General features: G+C 50.5%; 1 protein-coding gene across 5 annotated transcripts in view; it reads left to right on the top strand.

The window, feature by feature from the left end:
• The window catches only part of ADAMTS2 (ADAM metallopeptidase with thrombospondin type 1 motif 2), a 267,231-nt gene that overhangs the window by 73,243 nt on the left and 171,998 nt on the right, over nucleotides 1–21,990 (top strand). For all 5 annotated transcript variants that reach the window (XR_016021425.1, XR_016021424.1, XM_088798870.1 and 2 more), the window contains exon 3: nucleotides 8,934–9,093. Coding sequence is in view for 3 of the 5 variants with exons in the window: in XM_088798870.1 (XP_088654996.1) it covers nucleotides 8,934–9,093 (160 nt within the window). In the remaining 2 variants the exon portion in view is untranslated. The remainder of the gene's footprint in view (nucleotides 1–8,933; nucleotides 9,094–21,990) is intronic.

The following is a 21,990-nucleotide window of genomic DNA, read 5'->3' as shown; positions in this document are numbered from 1 at the left end:
GAATGACCCCAGGGCCCCGGCATAGACGGCTCCCAGTCTGGTGTGCAAGAGTCCCTCCAGAAAGGGGGTTGCCCCACTGGGCCCTGATACCCCAATGTCCTGCTACAATAGAGCCAGGGGCCCAAGCCACAGCTGTTCCTTCCACCTGGGTAGACGAGTAACAGAGGCCCAGGGAGACTTGGCACCTGGCCGAAGTCACCCGTCCAGACAGAAGTGGTGCTGGGAACCCAGCAGAGCAGACTTAGGGACTACTCACCCACTGCTGTCCTGCGGTTAATTCCCACATGTCCTTGAATGGGTTCTATTAATAAGATGGGTTAGAGACACCAGCCTGCCCCCAAACCACAAACACGGAACGTCAATGGCAGCATAGAGGAAGTAACTGTTGCTGTTGTAAACACTCTCACCCATGTGCTGGTGGAAAGGGATGGCCCACAGTGTCCTCACTCTCCCCCTCTGTGTCTGTCTCAGAGGTCCTGCTGTTTCGGGGTCATTCATTCATTCATTCCGCAAGCATTTGCTCACTTCCTCCAAGGCCTGGTGGAGCCCTGGGATGCAGGGGTGAGTCAGAGTGTGGGAGCCTGCAGGGTTCCCATGGGCCTCTCCTCTCCTCTCTGCTCCCACAGCTCGGTGGTGACCTCACCCCCATAGCTCTGGTGCTTGCCCTTTCCCCTTCCCCAGACGTTCAAGATGCTGCAAACCCATGTCCTTGGGAGGTCTGCCACTCCTACTCCTCATCCCTCAGGAAATGGCTGCCTTCTTCACCCCACACCCACCAAGACCCTGTATTAGTTTCCTGCAGTAACAAATTACTGAAAACAACAGAAACTTGTTCTCACAGGCCTGGAGGCCAAAGTGAAGATGTTGGCAGGGCTGTACTGCCTTTGGAAGCTCGAGGGCAGAACCCTAGAGGGAAATCTGGCATGTAGAATGGGCAACAGGAAATGCCAGATTTTCTGATGTTTCAAGAGAGTCTGGAAATCTGGTCATTTATCTAAAATCTCCTGATGCAGAGTAGAAGACCTTGTCCCTCAACAAGGATCGACAATTAGGCAGCTATCCATGAGCAAAAATGGCTGTGGAGAGCTCAGGCGGCCACTTAAGAAACTTCAGCGTTGCAGTGGAACAAAAACACCTGAGAATAACTTTACCAAAAGGCAAGGAAGAACGGTTTCACTTTGCCTGCGTCATCCCATCCCCAGGCTGACACTGCTCAGCACCAAGAGGGAGCTCCTCATTCAGAAAGAGTTCCCCTCGCTGGGAAAGAGAGAGCAGGGTGAGTGACAAGCTTTCCCAGCCCTTTGGGGCACCACACAAAGGACCTTTCCCAGTTTCACTCCACCATAGACAAACAAAGCTGAGACATATAGAGATGGCTGGAGATAAGGAACAAGAGCAGGGGTCACTAGTATCAGATACACAGAGGGCGTGACCATGCTTCCTCATGGTCTGCTCTGCAGGGGACCCCAGCAGCTTTCACTGCTAAAGAAACCAATGGCCACCACCGCTGCTACAGATTTCATTGCTGAGGTTTTCTCCCCACAGGTTTTCACCTTCTCAGACACCAGATGCCTGAATCTCTCCCGCTCTATCCCCTGTCCCTGCTGCTGTCGTCTGTGGCTGCGTGAATACAAAATGCCAGCTTAGACCCCTGTGGCTGATCCCCACCACTGTGCATGTGCCCAGAGCTAGCCCCTCCTGTTGTGCATATGTGCCACCAAGCTGACTCCTGTCACCAGCCTCCACTGCTGTGTGGATGCCTGTGGTGAGACCCTGTAGTCATAGCAGTGCACACTGACAGCCAAGGCCCCTGTGAATGCCTCTGTGCCCACCATTGGCCCCAGTTCTTACTGCTGACCCTGTCCATCATCACTACATGTGTATCTGCAATTGGCCCCTGCAGTTGGCCTCTGCAGCTGAGTGTGTGCACACCACCATGTCTGGCCACCACTACTGCTTGCCCTGGTCCCTAGTTGCTGGACCTGGAGGCACCACTAAGGGCCCCAACAGCCCTTGCAACCACTCTCTAAGGACTACACATTTATTAATGTCATGGACCCTAGCAGCCTGACACAATGAGCCGTCATGCTTTCCCTCAACCCAGACCCAGAGCTGCCACATATGTACCCGGCACCACTAGACCCAGGGTCACAGCATACTCCAGTGTGCTTCCACCTGCTGGTCAATGTCTTTCCTTATTGAGGTCAGTCCATGAAGTCTGGAAATGTGCAGACACCTATGTGAGGTTGCAGGGACCATGAAGAATCAGGGAAACATGACACCACCAAAGGAACAGAGGAAATTTCCAGTAACAACTCCAAAGAAATGGAAATATATGAATTGCCTGACAAAAAATTCAAAATAATTGTTCCAAAGATACTCAGAGAGTTACAAGAGAACACAGATAAACAAGTTCAGAAAACCTGTAAAACAATACAATAACAAAATGAGAAGTTCAACAAAGACAGAAAACATAACAAAGAACCAGATAGAAAACCAGTTGAAGAATACAATGATTGAACTGAAGAATTCAATAAAGATATTCAACATCAAACTGGACCAAACAGAAGAAAAAAATAAATGAACTCAAAGACAGATTATTTGAAATTACACAGTTAGAGGAACAAAAAGAAAAGAATGAAAAGGAGTGAAGAAAGCTCGTGGGACTTATAGGACATCATTAAGAGACACTATGCATTATTGGAATCCCAGAAGGAGAAGAGAGGGATAAAGGGACAGAGAGCATATTTAAAGAGATAATGATTGAGAATTTCACAAACATAGGGAAGAGATTTGAACATCCAGGTTTATAAAGCTAAAAGGTCACTCCAAAATTTTAATTCAAAATGATCTTCTCCAAGGTGCATTGTAATAAAACTGGCTAAAATAAAACAACAACAACAAAGAGATAATTTTAAAAGCAGCAAGAGAAAAACATTGTCTTCTACAAGGGAACCCCTATAAGAATATCTGTGTTTTTCTCAGGAGAAACCTTGTAGGCCAGGAGAGAGAGGAATTATATATTCAAAGTGCTGAAAGGAAAAAAGTGTCAGCCAAGAATACTTTCTTTACCTGGCCTAGCAGTTCTTCAGAAATGAGAATAGATTAAGGACTTTCCAAACAAGGCTGAGAGTTAGACCTGCCTTACAAGAAATGATGAAATTAGTTCTTCAAGCTGAAACAAAAGGAGGCTAATCAGTAACATGAAAATATGAAATATTCAAAACAACGGGTAAAAGTAAGTATACAGTCAAATTCGGACTACTCTAATATTGTAATATTAGCTCTAGTATAAAGAGTAAAGGCAGAAGTATTAAAAATAGTTATAGCTATAATAATATGGTAATGGATACATGATATAAAGAGATGTGATTGTGACATCAAAAACTTAAAATGTGTGGGGAGAATAAAAGGGTAGAGTTTTTATATATGATCAAAGTTAAGTTGTTATCAATTTAAAATAGACTGTTATATCTTTAAGATATTTCAAGTCAGCCTTAGGGCACCACAAACCAAAAACCTGTACTAGATACACACAAGACAAACAGAAAGGAATTATAGTATGCCATTACAGAAAATCATCAACTCATAAGGAAGACATCAAGAGAAAAATAAAGGAACAAAGGAACCACCAAACAGTCAGAAAACAATGAACACAATGGAATTAATAAGTCCTTACCTATTCAACCACTTTAAGTGTAAATGGGTTAAATTCTCCAATCAAAAACATAGCATGGCTGAATGAATAAAAACACAAGATCCAATTATATGTTGCCTGTAAGAGACTCTATTCAGCTTTAAGGATACACATGGGCTCAAAGTGAAGGGATGGAAAAGGTATTCCACACAAATGGAAACCAAAAGAGAATAGGGGTAGCCATATTATATCAGACAAAATTAACTTTAAGTCAAAAGCTGTACCAAGAGACAAAAAAGGTCATTATATAATGATAAAGTGGTTAATTCATCAAGACAATATAACAATTGTAAATATCTATGCACCCAACATCACAGCACCTAAGTATATTAATCAAATATAACAGATCTGAAGGGAGAAAAGGCCACAGTACAATAATAGTAGGGGACTTTCAACAGTGGATAGATCATCCATACAGAAAATCAACAAGAAAACATTGGATTTGAACTGTGCTTTAGACTAAATGGACCTAACAGACATATACAGAACATCCCATTCAATAGAAACAGAATACACATTCTTCTCAAGTGTACATGAAACAATCTCCAGGATCAATAATATGTTAGGTCAAAAAACAAGTATTAGCAAATGTAAACGAGTAAAATTGTACCAGTTGTCTTTTCTGATACATTGGTATGAAATGAGAAATCAATAGCAGGAGGAAAACTGGAAAATTCACAAATATGTAGAAATTAAGCAACACACTCCTGAACAACCAATGGGTCAAAGAAGAAATCAAAAGGGAAATAAAAAATATCTTAAAACAAACTAAAATGGAAACACAGCATACCAAAACTTATGTGATACAGCAAAACCAGTTCTAACAGGGAAGTTCATAGTGATAAATGTCTACAATAAAAAGAAGAGATCTCAAATAAACAATCTAACTTTACACCTCAAGGAGCTAGAAAAGACAAACGGAATATGCCCAAAGTTAGAAGATGGAAGTAGATGACAAAGATCAGAGCAGAAATAAATGAAGTAGAGACCAGAAAACAGAAGATCAGAAGAAATTAAGAGCTGTTTTTTTGAAAAGGTAAACAAAATTGACAAACCTCTTGCTAGACTTAGCAAGAAAATAAAAGAGAGCACTCAAATAAATAAAATTATAAGTGAAAGAGGAGATATTACAACTGATACCACAGAAATACAAGGGATCATAAGAGACTACTATAAGCAATTATACACCAACAAATTGTACAACCCAGAAGAAATGGATAAATTCCTAGAATCATACAACCTACCAAGACTGAATCTTGAAAAAATAGAAAATTTGAACAGACCAATAAAGAGTAAGGAGATTGAATCAGTAATCAGTCTTCCAACAAAACAAAGCGCAGGCCCAGATGGCTTCACAGGTGAAGTCTACCAAACATTTAAAGAAGAATTAACGCCAGTCCTTCTCAAAGTCTTCCACTCTCGCACTCTCGAAATGAAAAAAATTTACAGGAATGGAGAATATATCACTGTTTGCCAAACATTGTGGGATCTTGGAGAAACAGGAATTAGTGTGATTATAAAGGGGTAGAATGAGAATTTTGTGATGATGGTATAGTTCTGTATCTGTATTGCTGTGGTGGTTAGACATTCCACACTTGTGATAAAATGGCACAGAACTATATGTACACATTATACCCATGTTAATTTCCTGGTTTTGATACTGTTCTATAATTATTTAAGATGTAACCATTGGGGGAATCCAGGTGAAAGGTATATGTACCATATCTTTGCAATTTCCTGTGTATGTATAATTACCTCAGAATAAACAGCATAAAGTTTGCTTAAATATTGACAGAATTTATTGCTACATGACAGATTACGGATTATTAATGATTTGTCCTTCAAAATTTTATTATATTTTTCTATTTTCTCAAAGTAATCTTGTATTATTTTTATAATAACAAGAAAATGCATTAAAACTGAATAAAAAAAAAAAGTCTTCCAAAAAATTGAAGAGAAGGGAAGACTTCCAAACTCATTCTATGAGGCCAGCATTCCCCTGATACTAAAGCCAAGTAAGGATGCTATCAGAAATGAAAACTACAGGCCAATATCCTTGATAAACATAGATGCAAAAATTCTCAACAAAAATTATCAAACCGAAGTCAACAGGATTTAAAGATTTCAACAGGATTTAACAGAATTAAAAGGATCACACACCATGATCAAGTGGGATTTACCCCTGGGATGCAAGGATGGGGCAACATATGAAAATCAATAAATGTGATACATCACATTAATAGAATGAAAGATAAAAATCATACAATAATCTCAATAGAGGCTGAAAAAGCATTTGATGAAATTCAACCTCCTTTCATGGTAATAACTCTCAACAAAGTGGGTATAGAAGGAACATACCTCACCATAATAAAGGCCATACATGACAAGCCCACAGCTAATACCAGACTCAATGGTGGAAGGTTAAAAGCTTTCCTCCTAAGATCAGGAACAAGACAAGTGTGCGCATTCTCACCAATCCTGTTTAACATAGTCCTGGAAATCTTAGCCAGAGAAGTCAGGCAAGAAAAAGAAATAAAAGGCATCAGAGTTGGAAAGGAAGAAGTAAAATGGTCTCTCTTTCCTGATGACATGATCCGAAAATTCATATGAAACCACAGAAGACCCTGAATAGCCTAACCAATCTTCAGAAAGAACAAAGCTGGAGGCATCACACTTCCCAATTTCAAACTATATTACAAGCTACAGGAACCAAAACAGTATGGTGCAGACAGCCAGTGAAACAGAATTGAGAGCCCAGCAGTGAACCCATGCATGTATATATATGGTCAACGTATATTTGACAAGGGAACCAAGAATATTCAGTGGGGAAAGTATGGTCTCTTCAATAATTGGTGTTGGGAAAACTGGATATTCACAAGCAAAAGAATGAAATTAGATCTCTATCTCATACCACTAACAAAAGTTAACTTGAAGTGGATTAAGGACTTAAACGTTAAGACCTGAAACCATAAAACTCCTGGAAGAAAATATAAGGAAAAAACTCCTGGACATGTGTCTTGGTGATGATTTTTTGGACGTGACACCAATAATACAGGCAACAAAAGCAAAAATCAACAAGTGGGACTATATTAAATTAAAAAGCTTCTGCACAGCAAAAGAAATAATCAACAAAATGAAAAGGCAACCTATAGAATGGGGGAAAATGTTTCAAGACATATATTGGATAAAGAGTTAATATTCAAAACATACAAGGAACTTATTTAACTCACTAGCAAAGTACCCCAAATAAACTGATTAAAAAATGGGCAAAGGACCTGAAATAGACATTTTTTTCCAAAGAAGAGATACAAATGACCAAGTGCCTGAAAGGGTGCTTAATATCACTAATCATCAGGGAAATGCAAATCAAAACCATGAGCTATCATCACCTCACACCTGTCAGAATGGCTGTCATCAAAAAGACAAGAGGTGACTGGAGTACAGCATAGGGAATAGAGTCAATGGAATTGTAACAGTTATATACAATGTCAGAGTGGTAATAGATTGGGGGGGGGTTATCACTTTGTGAGTGGTGTAAATGTCTAACTATTACATTGTTTTGTACACCTGAAACTAATAATAAAAAGAAAAAAAAGAAAAGAGGTAACAAGTGCTGGTGAGGATGTTGAGAAAAGGGAACCCTCATGCAATGTTGGTGGAAATGTAAATTGGTTAAGTCACTATGGAAAACAATATGGAGGTTCCTCAAAAAATTATAAATAGAACTACCTTATGGCCCAGCAATCCCACTTCTGGGTACATATCTAAATAAAATGAAATCAGGATATCAAAGACATACCCGCCCTCCCGAATTCATTGTAGCATTTTTCACAATGGACATGGAAGCAACCTGAATGTCCATCTAAGGACAACAAATTAATAAAGAAATATGGTACATATGTACAGTAGAATATTATTCAGACTTTGTAAAGAAGGAAATCCTATGGTTTGTGACAGCATGGATGAACGTGGAGGACACTACACTATGTGAATTACGCTAGACACAGAAAATCAAATACTGTATGATCTCACTTACATATAGAATCTAAAATAGTCAAACTCAAAGAAGCAGAGAGCAGAGTGGTGATTGCCAGCGGCTGGGGGAGGGTGAAATGGGAAGCGATGGTCAAAGTATGCAAAATTTCAGTTATACAAGATAAATAAGTTCAGGAGATCTATTACACAGCATAGTGTCTATAACTAACAATACTCTATTGTATACTTAAAATTTGCTAAGAGGGTCCATTTCATGTTAAGTGTTCTTGCCAAAAAAATGATAATAATGATGGGGTAGGAGGAAACTTTGAAAGGTGATGGATATGTTTATGGCCTTGACAGTGGTCATGATTTCACAAATTGAAACTTATTCCCAAATCACTGAGTTGTACACATTAGATATGTGCAATTTTTTACATGTCAGTAATAGTTCAATAAAGTGGTGTTTTTTTTTTTAAAAAAACAAAACAAAAACAAAACACACCCTTCAGTGGGTCATAAGTGTGTGATCTAAAGGAAATATATCTTCAGGGTAACACCATGGGAAGCCCAGTGCCAGATCACTTGTTTATGGATAGTGGACCAAAAAATAAAAAATGTGGGAGCTGGATGGGGCAGTGACCAAGGATGGCCAAGGGAAAAGGCAGGGCCTTGGGGTGGGGGTGTCAGTTGGGGGGAGTCTGGGCCAGGCATTGAAGGGAGAATCAGAGTTTACCAGATGGTCAAAGCGGGGGCAGGAGCAGGGCCTCCCAAGCTGAGGGCCAGGTTAGTTCATGGGCAGGGAGACCCGGCAGTGCACAGCGTGGCGTGTAGGAAGGAGAGGGCTGTCCCAGCGACTGGCTTGAGGCGTGTGAACTAGGGCAGGCAGGGTGAGGCAGGGCGGTGGCAGGCGGACAGCCTTTAATGCCAGACTGCAGAGCAGCCTGAATGTGATGGAGATGGGGGTCCAGTAAGGGCTTCGCAGCAGGAGGGGCATGCTGGTCTTGGGGGAGGCGGTGGTTCAGTTACTGTAGTTTGGGCTGGTGACGATGTGCATAAAGGGACACACAGTGGGAGCAGTGAGGCTCTCGGCAGATGGAGCTCCTAGGGCCGCCTGTCCCATGCCCTCCCTGGCCTGGGGTTCAAGCCTAGCACTTAGCTCTGCCAGGTGGGAGGTTCTGCCCTCGGGCCCTCTTCGCTGCTCCCCAACCTGGGTCTGTTGTACTCTGGGAATCTGAACCATCTCATCTTTGCCCGGCAGGCTGGCCTAATCCGAATGCAGGACGAAGAGTTCTTCATCGAGCCTCTGGAAAAGGGGCTGGCGGCGAGGGAGGCTGAGCAGGGCCGTGTGCACGTGCTGTATCGTCGGCCGCCCACCCCCAGGCTACCTCCTCTGGGGGTGCCACAGGGCCTGGACACAGGTAAGGCTACTGCAGGTGGGCAGGTTGTGTGGTTTTGTCTTTTTCAACTAAGAATTAAAGTGCACTCTGGGCTCTGGAGTATGGACGGAGCTGCTAGGCAGGCATGCAGACAGCCCCTGGCTACAGCCTCTCAGAGCCCTCCAGAAGGCTGGGCTCACTGGCCAGCCCAAACCCTTCCAGGGTTCTTGGGATCCCTATCAGCGGTTACAGTGAGGCCAGGTCAGGGTCTGACTGTGCCTCGCAGGCCTCACAGGCCCCAGGGTCCCAGGGTCAGGATGAGGCCACCTTGCCTGGGCCTGGTTCTTGTGGGGCGGGCTCAGCTGTCAGCCTCTGGTCCTAGACTCCTGGCTAATGGCAGATGATAGGAGGACTGGGTCCTGGACCAGACTCATCTGCATGTGTACAGTGAGCCCTGGAGGCCCTGCTGGGATTTGCAGAAACTATCCCATCACTCCAAGCAGCCCTGGCTCATTTATCTTAGGTCTCTGACTTCCTAGCTTGACAGATAAATTGGGTGCAGCCTGGCAGGACACCATTCTAATTTCAAGGAGTGGTGTCAGATATCTTTGCAAAGGAATTGTTCCATCAGGAAGCCCAGAGCTCTCTGGAGCTGATCAATACTTCCGGCGGCCCCTTCAGCCCAGGTGATGAATTGCTGTCTGCCTGGGCTGCTGACAGTGGGGCCTGAACTGCCTGGCTTTCCCTAGAATCAGCCCCTCCTGCCTCTTTCCCACCCTTGGACCTCTCTCCAGGGGGAAGATTGGAGAGTGAATTTCACTCCCATACGGTGTGGCTGGGAGTAAAAATTCACCGGGGAAATGCCCCAGACCAGGGACCAGTGTCCTGGCCTTGCTCCTTGATGACCGGTTGCCCTTGGGCAAGTTTGGACCTCTGGACTCTGCTTTCTCATCTGTCCAGTGGGGTTTGAAATGCCTGTGTCTCAAGAGTTGACGGCTTGCCACTTTGTGCTTTGGGCCTGGTGCTTCTGGGCTCGCTCCAATTGGAAGACTCAAGGTGGTCCCTGGGGCTGCCAGGTGCCTGGGGCGAGTTTCTGACCTCAGTTCCACGTGGTGGCTGCCTTCCTGAACATGACAGCCTCCACCATGTTCTGGCTGGCCTGGCCTTATTTGCTGGGCCTCTGTTGGTCTTTGGCATCTTCTACTAAATCCTCCCCCACCCTGCCCTCTTCCCACCTAATTTGGCGACAGCTTAGAACTCAGAACTTAAGAAAGTAATTTCAAACTCAGAATAAGCCTAAAAACCATTGGCTTAGGCCAAGTGCACCATTTGGGGGCTGAGGCGGCCCTGGAAGGGGGCAGGGAGAGCCTGTCCAGGCTGAGCTCTGGGCCTCAGCCCGGGACGGTGGGTGTATAGGCTCCAGGCCACAGGCCTGGGGTCTGAGGCCAAGTCCCCCTTCCTTGATGTCCCTGCTCAGTGTCAGCATGACCCTGTGTGGGTGACTTGGTCCATGGAAAGCACATTTCTCCCTGGACGTGCCTGATTGTTCCTACTTGGCCTGGGCTGAGGCCCACTCACTGGCTGGAGGGGGTCCAGACGCATGTTATACTGTGGCTGGGCTGAGGGCCCGAGGTGACCTCAGACGGTCCAGCCCTTCATCGGCCTGGGCCCAGTTAGGGACCACAGTGCAGTTGGGAGATATGGAAAAGCAGTGTCCTTGGCTGGGCACGTTTGTTCCTTGTGCTTTCCTGCAAGAGGACACAGCCCAGCATCTCAGTGTGTGCACGAGCGGTAGGGGTTACTTTCTCCTGGTGAATTCTGATGGGGACTGTTACATATTGATGTAGCCCAGGCTGAAGCAGCAGGAGACTCCACCCCCATCCCCAGGCAACTTCTGGAAGTGGGTTTGAACCCCCCAACTATTTATTGATGGGCAGTGGGTATGATGGGTCCTCTGGAGAAGGGGAGCACCTGTCCTGGGCCTCTTGGTCTGGCTGGGAGGGTGTCCCACTTGGGTCCTCTGTGATGCTGAGACACATTGTCCTGTGTCTCCTGAGTAGCCAGCAGGCTTCCTGGAGTGTCTCGGGCTCACCAAGCCTCAGAGAGTCGTCACCACTAATAGTCTCCGTCATCTGAGGTCAGTTGCAGGGTTTCAGATTGCCCGCGGAAACAGATGGAAAGTGAAGGCTTTAACGTGTCTTCATGGATTCAGGCCAGTGTCTGGTGTGTGCATTTAGCAGCTTAGTTCTGCCAGTGTTACCCTCAAGGTGGGCAAGAGGCTGAGGGAAGGGGAAGGGCGTTTATCTCCTCACTGGCCTTGTAGGTGTGCACTTGTGTGCATGTGTGTGTACATGTATACTTGCATGTGCACACATACACGCACAGGGCCCCACTCCGAGTCCTAGTCTCCTGCCTGAGCCCTGTCCTGGCTGCCATCTGTCTACCCTGTCGTCTGGGGTTGTTGAGGGGAAGCCAGGGCTGGTGGCTGTGTGAAGAGGAGCCACAGCTTGGTGATCCTGGCCCATCAATCCCTCCTAGTCTCAGGCCACTGTGACATTGTACCACTACCCTGTTTAAGCCACTACAGTGGCTTAAAACAATAGCAGTTTATTCTCTCATACTTCTAGAGGGCAGAATCCGAAATGAGTATTAATGGGCTGAATCAAGGTGTTGATAGGACCATGCTCCTTCCAGAACCCCGAGGGGGAATCCATTTCTCGCCATTCCCAGCTGCTGGTGGCTGCTGGCATCCCTTGGCTTGTGGCCACATCATTCTCATAAGGATGCATGTGAGTGCATGTAGGACCCACCCAGACCATCTAGGGTGATCGCTCCATCTCAGGATCCGTGATCTCATCACATCTGCAAAGGCCTTTTTTGTCATATAAGGTAACATTCACAGGTCCCAGGGATTCGGACCTTGTATCTTTTGGGGCCACCATTCAGCTTATCCAGGAAGTGCCTACAGGCTGGCGGTGCAGTGAAGGGGCTGCACATCTGTGGAGGAGTCATGCTGTAGGTCTCCCTCGTTCCTTCTTGGGATAGTGCTCAGGTACAGCCCAGGCAGCCCCTTGACCTTCTGCCTCTGCTGGACTCTCGTCCCGTATCAGCCGGGCTGTGGGGCCTGGAGAGGCTGGGCTGAGCTGGGACTGGGATGAGCTGGGGCTGGGCTGAGCTGGGGCTGGGCTGTGCTGGGGCTGGGCTGAGCTGGGGCTGGGCTGTGCTGGGGCTGGGCTGGCCCCAAGACTATGAGCATAGAGAAGCTGGCCTTGCTATTGGCGCCCAGGGCCTGGCTGTCTGAGGGGGGCTGAACTTGGGATTCTGGGACGTGTCCCCACAGGGTGGGAAAGGTCCCTGGGTCCTGTGCTAGGCATATGGTCTCTCAGGCACATGGTGCCCTTTGCAGAAAGTCCTACCATCCCAAGAGAAGGGCTGCAAACGCACAGGCCTGCCAGGCCCAGCAGGCAATGCCAATGAGGATGGCAGCAGGGGTAAGAAAAATAATTACGCCCACCCTTGGCCTGGCTTTCATTTCCCTGCTTTTGATAAAAACTTGGACACAGAGAATATGCCTTTGCTCAAAGGAAAACAGCAGTGTGAATGCAGCAGCACATGGCATCCAGCCTGGCCTCAACGTGAGCGCAGGACAGAGTGGAGACCCCTCCTTGGCTTCTGACCATGACCTGGTGGGAGTGTGGGCCTGGGCAGCTATCCTCTTACTGTCAAGAGAATGCAGACATCAGATGTTTTATGTGAACTCTGCTGATTTTAAAATGCTGCTTCAAATTTCTGAAAGGCACCATGTAAGCCAAATAAAACATGGCCCCCCTTGGCCACCTGTGCTTATGAGACACAGAGGTGAAGTGTCTTTTGCGCCCTCTGGGGCTGCTCTTCTGGGCCTTGGGACAGAGGAGGGGCTGTGAGCTCCTGCTAGGCTGGTGGTTCCCATCCCGTGGGTCTGCCCCTGGGCCAGCATGCCCTTCAGCCCCGCCTTGCATCGGGCCTGGCTGCAGGAAGAACAGTCAGACAGCTCAGTGCTCGTGACCTTGGCCGCCTCCTCCAGGTAAGCAGCCGGTGCCAAGCCTCTGCCCGCTGCTGTCAGGCTGCGGCGTCCTCCCTGGCGGGCAGAGGGGGCACACTGCCCTGGGGAGTGCTGTGCCCCACTGCTGCCAAAGAAATGCTGTGAGAGAGCAGATCGGGCCCTGGGCACTGCAAAGTCTTGACTCAACGGCCCAAGTCCTTTGACCCCCTGCTGACCCGCTGCACATTTTCCAGGCTGCTGAAGGGCTGCCTCAGAAATAAGCAGGGCTAGGAGCCAGAGCAGATGCTGGGAGCTTTCAGGGGCTGCAGCATGGAATGTTACAGAGCCAGGACGGCACCCTGCAGGCAGTGGGCAGCCCCCGGAGGAAAGGGGCCTGACAGCCAGTTCTGCATTTTAGCCAGCCACTCTGGTCCAGGCTGGAGGCAGGGAGGCCAAAGCAATGGGTTGGGGAGAGAGTGGCATCCTGTGAGGATAGACCACTGATGGGAAGGGGGCAAGGCTCCACCCAGGGGCAGACAGATAGCTAGGCCTCAGTGATGCAGTGCTGTGAGGTGTAAGGGCGAGGGTCCAGCAGAGGGTGAGCCCTGGTGAGGGTGCAGGGTCGTTCATGGGGTGGGGGGTGGAGAGCAGGCATGGATATGCTGGAAGCCAGATCAGGGAGTCTCTTGACTCTGAAGCGGCTGATGTCATTCTGTTTCCTATGGCCCCTGTAACAACTTGCCACAAACTCAGTGGCTTAAAACAACTCAGGTTTATTCTTTTACAGTTCTGGACAGGGGAAATCCAAATGGATCTTAGGGGGCTAAACTTAAGATGTCAGCAGTGCTAGTTCCCTCCGGAGGCTCAAGGGAAGAAGCCCTTCCTCACCTCTCTCTGCTCCTGGTGGCTGCCGGCGTCCGTTGGCTCATGACCACATTACTCTGATGTCTGCTCCATCGTCACAGTGGCCCCTCCTCCTCTGTAATCAAGCCTCCTTCTATCTCCCACTTAAAAGGGCCCTTGGGGTTATGTTTGCCCCCTGGGATAACAGCATTATATCCCATCTCAAGATCCTTAACTTAATAGTATCTGCAAAGTCACTTTTGCCATATCAGGTGACACAGATTCTGGGGATTGGGCCGTGGACATGCTGGGGGCCATGATGCAGCCCCCTTCACCAGTACCTCATCTAAGTGTTGAAGTCTGAGGCCCTGGTAAAGGAGAGCAAGGCCTTTGGCTGCCTTTGCACTTGGAGCCCCAGGCCTGGCCGGTGTCTGAGTATAGGGACCTCTCTCTGTGTCCCCAACCCAGGCATTCCTGATCTGCTCACTGATGCCCCAGCGCCTGGTCTGGCCCACTCAGACTTGGCCCCCTGCCCAGTGCAGCCCATCCCTGCTGGCAGCTGCCAGCTCAGAGTTGCAGCTGAAAGCCTGGGTACCTCTGGACTCGATTCCCTGGGCCCTCTCAGTTCCTCACCCTCATTCCATCTGGGGGCTGTGCCTGCAGCTCAGGGACCAGAGGAATGCCATGGAGAAGCCCTGATTGTGAAACCCGAGGCAGCTGGCAGGCTTTGGGATGTGTGTGTCAGAGCTGTGTGCACCCTGGGCAGGGGCTCAGCACTCCGGCTCTGTGACCGGCCCCCTAGAGGTGGTTGCAGATGCCAGCCAGGAGGGGTCCCTGCACATTCTCTCAGACCTGGAGTTGTCTGGGCCCAGACTTGGGAGAGTGCTGCAGAGCTGTTGGCCGAACTGGGGGCTTTCTGCCTGGGGTCTACGGCTTGGGTGGCAGAGGCGATGCCATGGACATGTCCTCCTTGACGCAGCCCCGGACTGGCACTCTGCCGGGCACTTCACCTGAACCGTGCTAACAGTCTATGTGTTCAATGCCCTCCTCAGACATAAACCGAGCTGTCCCTATGCTCAGGCCTGCCCTCCCCTTTCTCTCTCCTGTGTTTGTGTGGGATCTGGTTTAGGGTGGAGCAGGCCAGGTGAACATAGCGTAAGACGGACTGGATCTTTGCTGGAGCACTGTGGACAGATGTCGAATGTGACCCTGGGGGGGGGGGGGGGCGCTGGCCCTGGCCTGGCTGTGGCCGCAACTCACATGCAAGAGACAGTTCTGTGAACTGGCCAGTGGCTCTCAAAGGAGCTGCCTCAGCAGTCAGCAGTCTCTCCCAGCATGGGGTGGGGGGCAGTTTGGTGGAGGAGGCTGGTGTGCCTGCCTGGCAGCTGACCCAACCCTGTTGTATCTCACTTTTCTCCTCTGTAAAGTAGGTGTAGTGTCACGGGGGCTGTAAGAATTAGACGAGCTCATTCTCTCATCCTGGGCTTGGTGCTGGCTCCTTTCTTGCTGCCGTGCATCCTTGTACTGGGGGTCCTGAGTCCTCCCACCCTGGCCGCTCCTCCTCCGTGGCTCGCTCTTCCACAGACACAATTAACTGAAGCTCTTTTCCTCCTTCCCTTGGATTTGTGTTGTGAATGTCACCCAAAGGGCTTTCTGTTGGCACGTGCAACCCATGCCAACCCATGCCTGGCTCCAGGTAACACGTGGCCTGGGATGGAAGCCATGCTGTGCTCCGGAGTGCCCAGTAGTCGCGTTTGCCACGGGCTCCTAGTGCCTGCTCTTTGGGGATCCCCAGCACAGCAGACTGGGATGTTTCTGTCTGCTGGGAAAGATGCGCTGTGTCCAGGGGCAACTCAACACGTCTGGCATTTGTGCTTCAGATGTGCCAGCCGGCCTGCCAGGGGCAAGAGCAGCTGGGCCTGAATATCCCTGGGGACCCCATAAGCCCCCCTCCACAACCCAGGCCCCCCCCCAAGGAACAAGTGTGAAAAAGATGTGGGCTTCCTGCATGCTCGTCGACATGATGAGTCAGATGGACAGGCGTCCCACAGCCCGTCCCTGTCCCTGCACAGAGACCGCCTGGGGCTGCACAGTGTCCCGATGCAGGTGAGAGGAGCTGGGTACCAGCCTCAGGGCGATTGGGCTGCAGAGACAGCTCAAGGGATGCCTGAAGGGGACAGAGGCCCTTCTTCAGAAGCAGAAACTGGGTTTGGGCCCGAGGTTCGAACTCTACGAATTTGTATCAGGCGGAAGCTTGTGACCACAGGCCCCGTTTCCCCTCAGAATTTTCAGCAGGCTGGCAGACACCCCAGCCAGCTCCAAGCCTGAAGTGTTTTCTATAAAAATTTCCAATCTTCCTTGACCCATTTCTCTTTGAAATGAATACCAAGCAGCACTGTGCACTTGGCCCTGAAAGAACTTAGACTGGGAAAAGGTCACACAATTAGGTGGAAATGCTGGTATCTGCTCACTCTCCCTCCCACTCTCAGGCTTTACTTTTCTCTTCCTCAGTATCACCTTTCTCTTACATACACACGAGCATGCATGCAGGGGCTGGAACATGGGCTGGATTCTTGACTTGGGGAGCGTCCCCCAGAGCTCTCAACGTGGCTGCATTGGCCTGGGGTGGCCCAAGGCAAAGCCTCAGAGAACATGCCTGGAGTTGATGGCAGAACCTGGCAGTGGAGTCCACTACAATGCCTCCTAAGGGATGTCCAGGCAGGGTGATGGCGCACTTGGGACCAGGTCAGGGCTCAGGGGAGAGCTTGCAGGGGCAGCGCACGGGACCCAGGGAGCCTGGGACCTGGAGTGGGATGGTGCTGATCTTGGCTGGAACAGACCAGGTGCCTGTGACGCTCCCCAGTCACAGGGGAGTAATAAGAACAACTATTCTGTTGAGATGGGACACAGGCTCAGAGAAGGCAGCTTTCATCTCTTATTTAATCACTCACACATTCATGCAGCACATCCTTTCTACGTCTCTCCCCCGCCTCCCCAGATCTGGGGCTGGACCGGATGGGGACACAGCTGGGAATGAGCCAGATGGAGTCCCTGTCTTCCGGAGCTCCCTGGCCATTGGTGGGGACACATGAATAGATGCTGCAGAGAGGAGTAAATCCATGAGCAAAGCAAAGTCTGGGGAAATGGTAGAGTGACAGGACAGCTAAGGGAGGGAGCTACTCCAGGTTGGAGGTGACATGAGCCTAGCTGGTGGGAAGGCCCAGTCCTGGGAAGTCTGCTCCAGACAGACAGGACAGGCGCTGGGCTGGAGACGTAGGGAGGGTCTAATTCACGTGGAATCGTGGTGGGAGACAGGGACTGGCTCTCCCAGCAGGGGGAAGCCTCGGGGGTGGGGGGGCTCTCAGTGGAGCAGGTGGGAGCAGGGAGGCTGTGAAGGCCCTGGGTGGTTCTAGTGGCTGATGACAGATGGCAGGTGGATAGTTCAGGATGTGTTTGGAGGTAGAGCTCATAGGACATAGGCGTGCGGGAAGGAATCAAGGACAGCTCCTGGGTTTTGAAAGGCCTGAGCAGCTGGGAAGATGGGGGGTGGCTGTGATGAAGACAGGTGGGGGTGTTGTTGCAGGCCAGGTGGCTGGGCCAAGTGCAGCAGCCAGAATCAGGGCCCTTCTTCTGCTTTCAGAGGTGTACCCCTTCCCCTGCTCTTGGCTGCCCTGGCTCAGAGGATGAGCTTTCCCAGGAGAGACAATGACGGCCATGGCCAAGCCCCTTTGGCTTCCAGGCTTTTGGGGTGGGGGTACAATGACCCCAGATGTGACCGCACAGGTGGGCAGGCTCTGGGGTGCGCTATTAGCTCCTCTCAATCTGGGAGGCAGAGGCCCTTCCCTGTGGGATATGATTGACGGGGACAGTGAGGTCCCCTACAGACGTGTGTGTCCTCACCTTTCTATCAGGCCAGGTCCTCCTTCCCTTCTTTGCCCTTTAGGGAGCAGCCCGGACCTGCTAGGATGGGTGGGAGCTTGTGAGAGCGTGCGGGCTGTGGGCTGCCCCCCCCGAGCTGCTGCCTGGGGCTGCAGTAATGTCCTTGCCCCTAGTGCAACGTCTCTTGGAATTTGGGTTTGGGGACCTCCTGGCAGGGGCCCTCGGGTTCTTCTTCTGGTGCTGACCCTGCAGGCTGTGGCCTGAGCAGGCCGGATGCCCTCGAGCCCTGGCTCCACATAGCTGTCAGGAAGCACTTGCTAAGAGAAGGAAAGAGTGGTGGCACCCCAGCGCAGGACCAGTTCAGCTCTGGGGCAGAGCCTGACCGGCTCCCCGCGGAGCTCCGGGAACCTGCAAACCCTCACCAGCAAGGGCCCCTCTGGCTTATATTTGGCTGATGTAGCAATAAAGAAGCAGTGCTGCGTTTTGCTTTAATTTGTGCGTGTTTGGTCGCTGGTGAGAATGAGTGATCTGATCACTTTGCATGTGCCCTCTCTCCATTCATGTCCAGTGGTTGCTCGTCCCCTGCGGTTCCGTGTAGCAGGGTAAGCCCTTCATCTGCGTTCGGCATTGACTTTCTGTCACGTTTGATACCAGCATTTCCCCAGGCTGTCATTCCCCGTTTCTTTTCAGTTTTGTTCATTTTTGTTGCACAAAAGCCACTCTTTCTGTAGCCCAGTCTATGGGGGATTCTTCTCGTGCCCCTGGAGCTGCATTGGGGGCTTGAGGACAGCGTGTTTATCAAGGGCCTGCGTGAGGATGGCGCTCTGCCTCCGCATGTTCTTCGTCCGCCCACAAAGGAGCAAAGGAGCAGTAATGAGAATTAAGGGGAGCGGAGCGCACCCCTGTGGGCGTTCCCCAGGCACACCATCCATAGGTTCTTATGAGGACCCCGTGGGCTTGGCTGGTGCTGTCACTGTGCCTGTTTCACCAATGAGGAAACAAGTGTTGACAGGTCACAGCTAGTAAGTTGTACAGCCACAGCTGAAGCCAGCACCCCTGTTGGGGGAGGGACGAGCAAGTCAGGACCCAGGGCTACGTGCTCCCCTTCCACCCCCGAGCCTGGGCTAACGAGGCTGGCCATCTCTGACCCTACCTGAAGGCTGCCTGTCTTGGGCACACATGGGGCCTTCCAAGCACCAAGGTTCTGCTTACTCGATGCAAAGACTGAGGCCCAGAGAGGGTGTGAGGAAGTGTCTCAGGTCACTCAGCTATGGAGAAAATCTTTTGCTGTGTAATCCCCAGCATCAGGTAGAGTGTCCGCCACAGTTGGTACTGAAATATCCATGACAAGGGAGAGTGAATGCCGCTTACCCGGTGAGCAGGGCCACGTGGACCTCATTCCTGGAGAAGCAGTGTCCCTGGTAAGCGTTGGAGAGCTTGCCACTGAAGCTCACTTTTATTGTTGCAACAACTTTTACACGGCTGGCTGCAGTTCCTGCGTTTGTGCAGGTGGGATGTTACTGGGGCCATGAACCCCCTGGGGCTTTTACTGCTGAACTGGGGAGACAGGCTGGGGCAGTGGTCTTTGGGACCGGGGAATCCAGCCTAGCTGCTCCCAGCTCACTCTGGTTCCCATTCACCGAGCATGATCTTTGAATTTGAATATAAAGTGTCCGTGGAAACTATACCCTTTGTTCACTTACTCTTGTTCAGTTTATTCACCAGATGGTCACTGATTTCCCACACACAGCCTGGCACGGAGCCAGGCTCTGGAACCCCAGGAACCTGACAGACACAACCCCCCACCCCTGACCGCATGTAGGTCATGGTGACTGGTCGGCCCACAAATGCCTGCACAGTTAGAAATGGTGGAAAACGCCAGTAAGCAACCATAGTAACTGGAGGTTGAACTTGAGCTCTGAAGTATGGATTGCAGTTCATTTCACAGGAGAAGAGGAAGGTGAGGCAGCAGGGGTGAGGGTCCTGAGAGGAGATGTGGGGAAGCGGGGGTGAGGGTCCTGAGGGGAGTGGACTTGGCCTGTTTTGGGGGTCTGGAGCAGGAGGCGCCCAAGGGGCAGATGGTGGTGGGTGTTGTGGGCTCAGTCTAGGAGTGGGGCCAGTGCCCTGCTGTAAGTGGAGAAGCAGGGTGGCCTGGTGGCCTCTGGGGTGTGTCACAGGGGCTGATATCATCCTCTTTATCCTCAGTGGTTTGACAGTTCATAGGCTGGGGTCAGGCTGGCCAGGCTTGTGGGGACAAGTGGGCTTAGCAGGTGATGGAATCACCTTAGCAGAACGAAGAGTTGGGGCACCAGGCTAGTCTGGCCAGGCGACGTCCAACAGGGTGAAGGACCAAGGGCTTTCCTAGATCCCACTCCCACAGGCTCGAGCCCCCCATGGGCTATGGGGAGTGGGACTCGGGGCCGTTTAGGTCCAGGGCTCCAGGGAGCTTAGGGTGGGGACAAGCGGAATAGTGGCCTGCTTGATCCCACCCACCCAACACAGAGCCACAGTCGTGTGTGGCTGCAGGCTGGAGCATGTGCATAGGGTAGGGGGACCTGTGCCCAATACCCAGGACAGGTTAGAGCCCCCAAGGATGGGAGCTTGTGTTCCTGTGACTTTGTCCAGAGCCTGGGGGTCAGGAGTCCATGGAGGGCAGTGAGGGGCCATCTCTGCAGGGTCTCTGATGCCAGTGTTGTGCGGTGCAGGCCAACCTGGGTTCCTTGGCAAGAGGGCTTCCCATTTCTCAAGAGAAGCCGGAAATTGAGATTTTATATAAAACTTTTCATTTTCAAATGTTGGCAGCTAAATCAAAATTTTCAAAAACCATGTATGGGCCAAGCAGACCCCTGGTGACAGTGGGGACAAGAGGGTCACAGGTGGCTTCAGTGCCTGGGAACCCAAGCCCACAGCATTCCCGCGGCGGCCAGACAAGGCTCTTGATGTGGCTGGCACTGCCCCAGAGTGGAAATGCACTTCGGAGGAATTTTTATTTTCATTTCGGGAACAAGAGAGTTTCCCAGCGATTCCGTTTCTGTGAGATGAAATCTGCGGTTGGCGTGTTGTTCTTGGAAGCCAGCGGGGCAGCCCATCTGCACAGCATTAGCGGGAAGGGGTGCGGTGGGAAGCTGCGTCCAGACCCCAGACAGAACCCGGGCGGGGTGGCTGTTTGGTTGGGATCAGCCCCCAGGCCCCTGGAAACAGCCCCCCTGCCCACCGAGCACTGGGTGGCCCCACCCCACTGGCCAGGCTGGACTGGGCTGGCATGGACAGACCCTGTGGCTGTGGTGTCCAGCACTGAGCCCCAGGACCCTGAGGCTCTATTGTTCTCAGGCAGCGTAGGGAACAAATAGTTAAGTGTAGGTGCAAAAGGATCTGGTCAGATGGCTGAGCTCCTTGTCCTGGGCGATGTCCCAGGAGCTACTTATATTCTTGGCCTTTATCATCAGAAGGACAAAATGGGGCATGTCTTGTCCTGCGCCCTTCAACTGGGAGGGGCACAGGGTCTTCATATGCCGAGAAGAGGCCAGCCCTGCAGGATCCACCTTGGACCACTTCAGAAAACTCAGTTTGGGCCCTTGGTGATGGACACTCCAGGGGCCAGGGATCGTGTCCCCCTCTCTTGGTGTCCTTGGTGCTTGGAATGTGTGGGTGCTGCCCAAGGGCTGTGGTGGCCCAGGAGGGGGTAAGGGAACCGGGGGGCTGTGCATGGCCCTGGCTTGCTGGTCCAGGCTCTGGCCCAGCCTCAGATTCCCTATTTGTAAAGGCAAGGGTGTTGGACCAAAGCCAGGCCTCAACCCACAGCTCCCAGGCTGTATCCCCAGAACCAGTGCCACACATACTTTATTTGACTTGCACAGTGTCTTCAAAAACTGTGAGTATACACGTAAAAGTTGGGAGGTTTCACACATTAAAATTTCAATTTTTCAGTTTTCTTGGGAAGATGAGAAAGCCTGGTGGTTGTGGCCTGCCCTGCAGACAGTGATCAGAGTGGGGTGCCTCTTCCAGGTGGGGCACTGAAACCCCTCTCCCCACTGCTTCTCATCTGACTACCCACTCACTCTGGCCCCACTGCCCAGCGGCCATGGAGTGAGGCTCCGGGACAAAGATGAATTCCGGTAGGTGGTTACCAACACGTACTCTTGTCCCCCTCCACTTCTCTCTGTCGCTCTCACACATGTGCACATGCACATATGCAC

The sequence above is a fragment of the Rhinolophus sinicus genome, chromosome 5, assembly GCF_057876585.1.
Source record: "Rhinolophus sinicus isolate RSI-liver-muscle chromosome 5, RSI-T2T, whole genome shotgun sequence".
Lineage (NCBI taxonomy): Eukaryota > Metazoa > Chordata > Mammalia > Chiroptera > Rhinolophidae > Rhinolophus > Rhinolophus sinicus.
The sequence above is the reverse complement of the archived record's forward strand: the minus strand, read 5'-3'. Positions and strand labels throughout refer to the sequence as shown.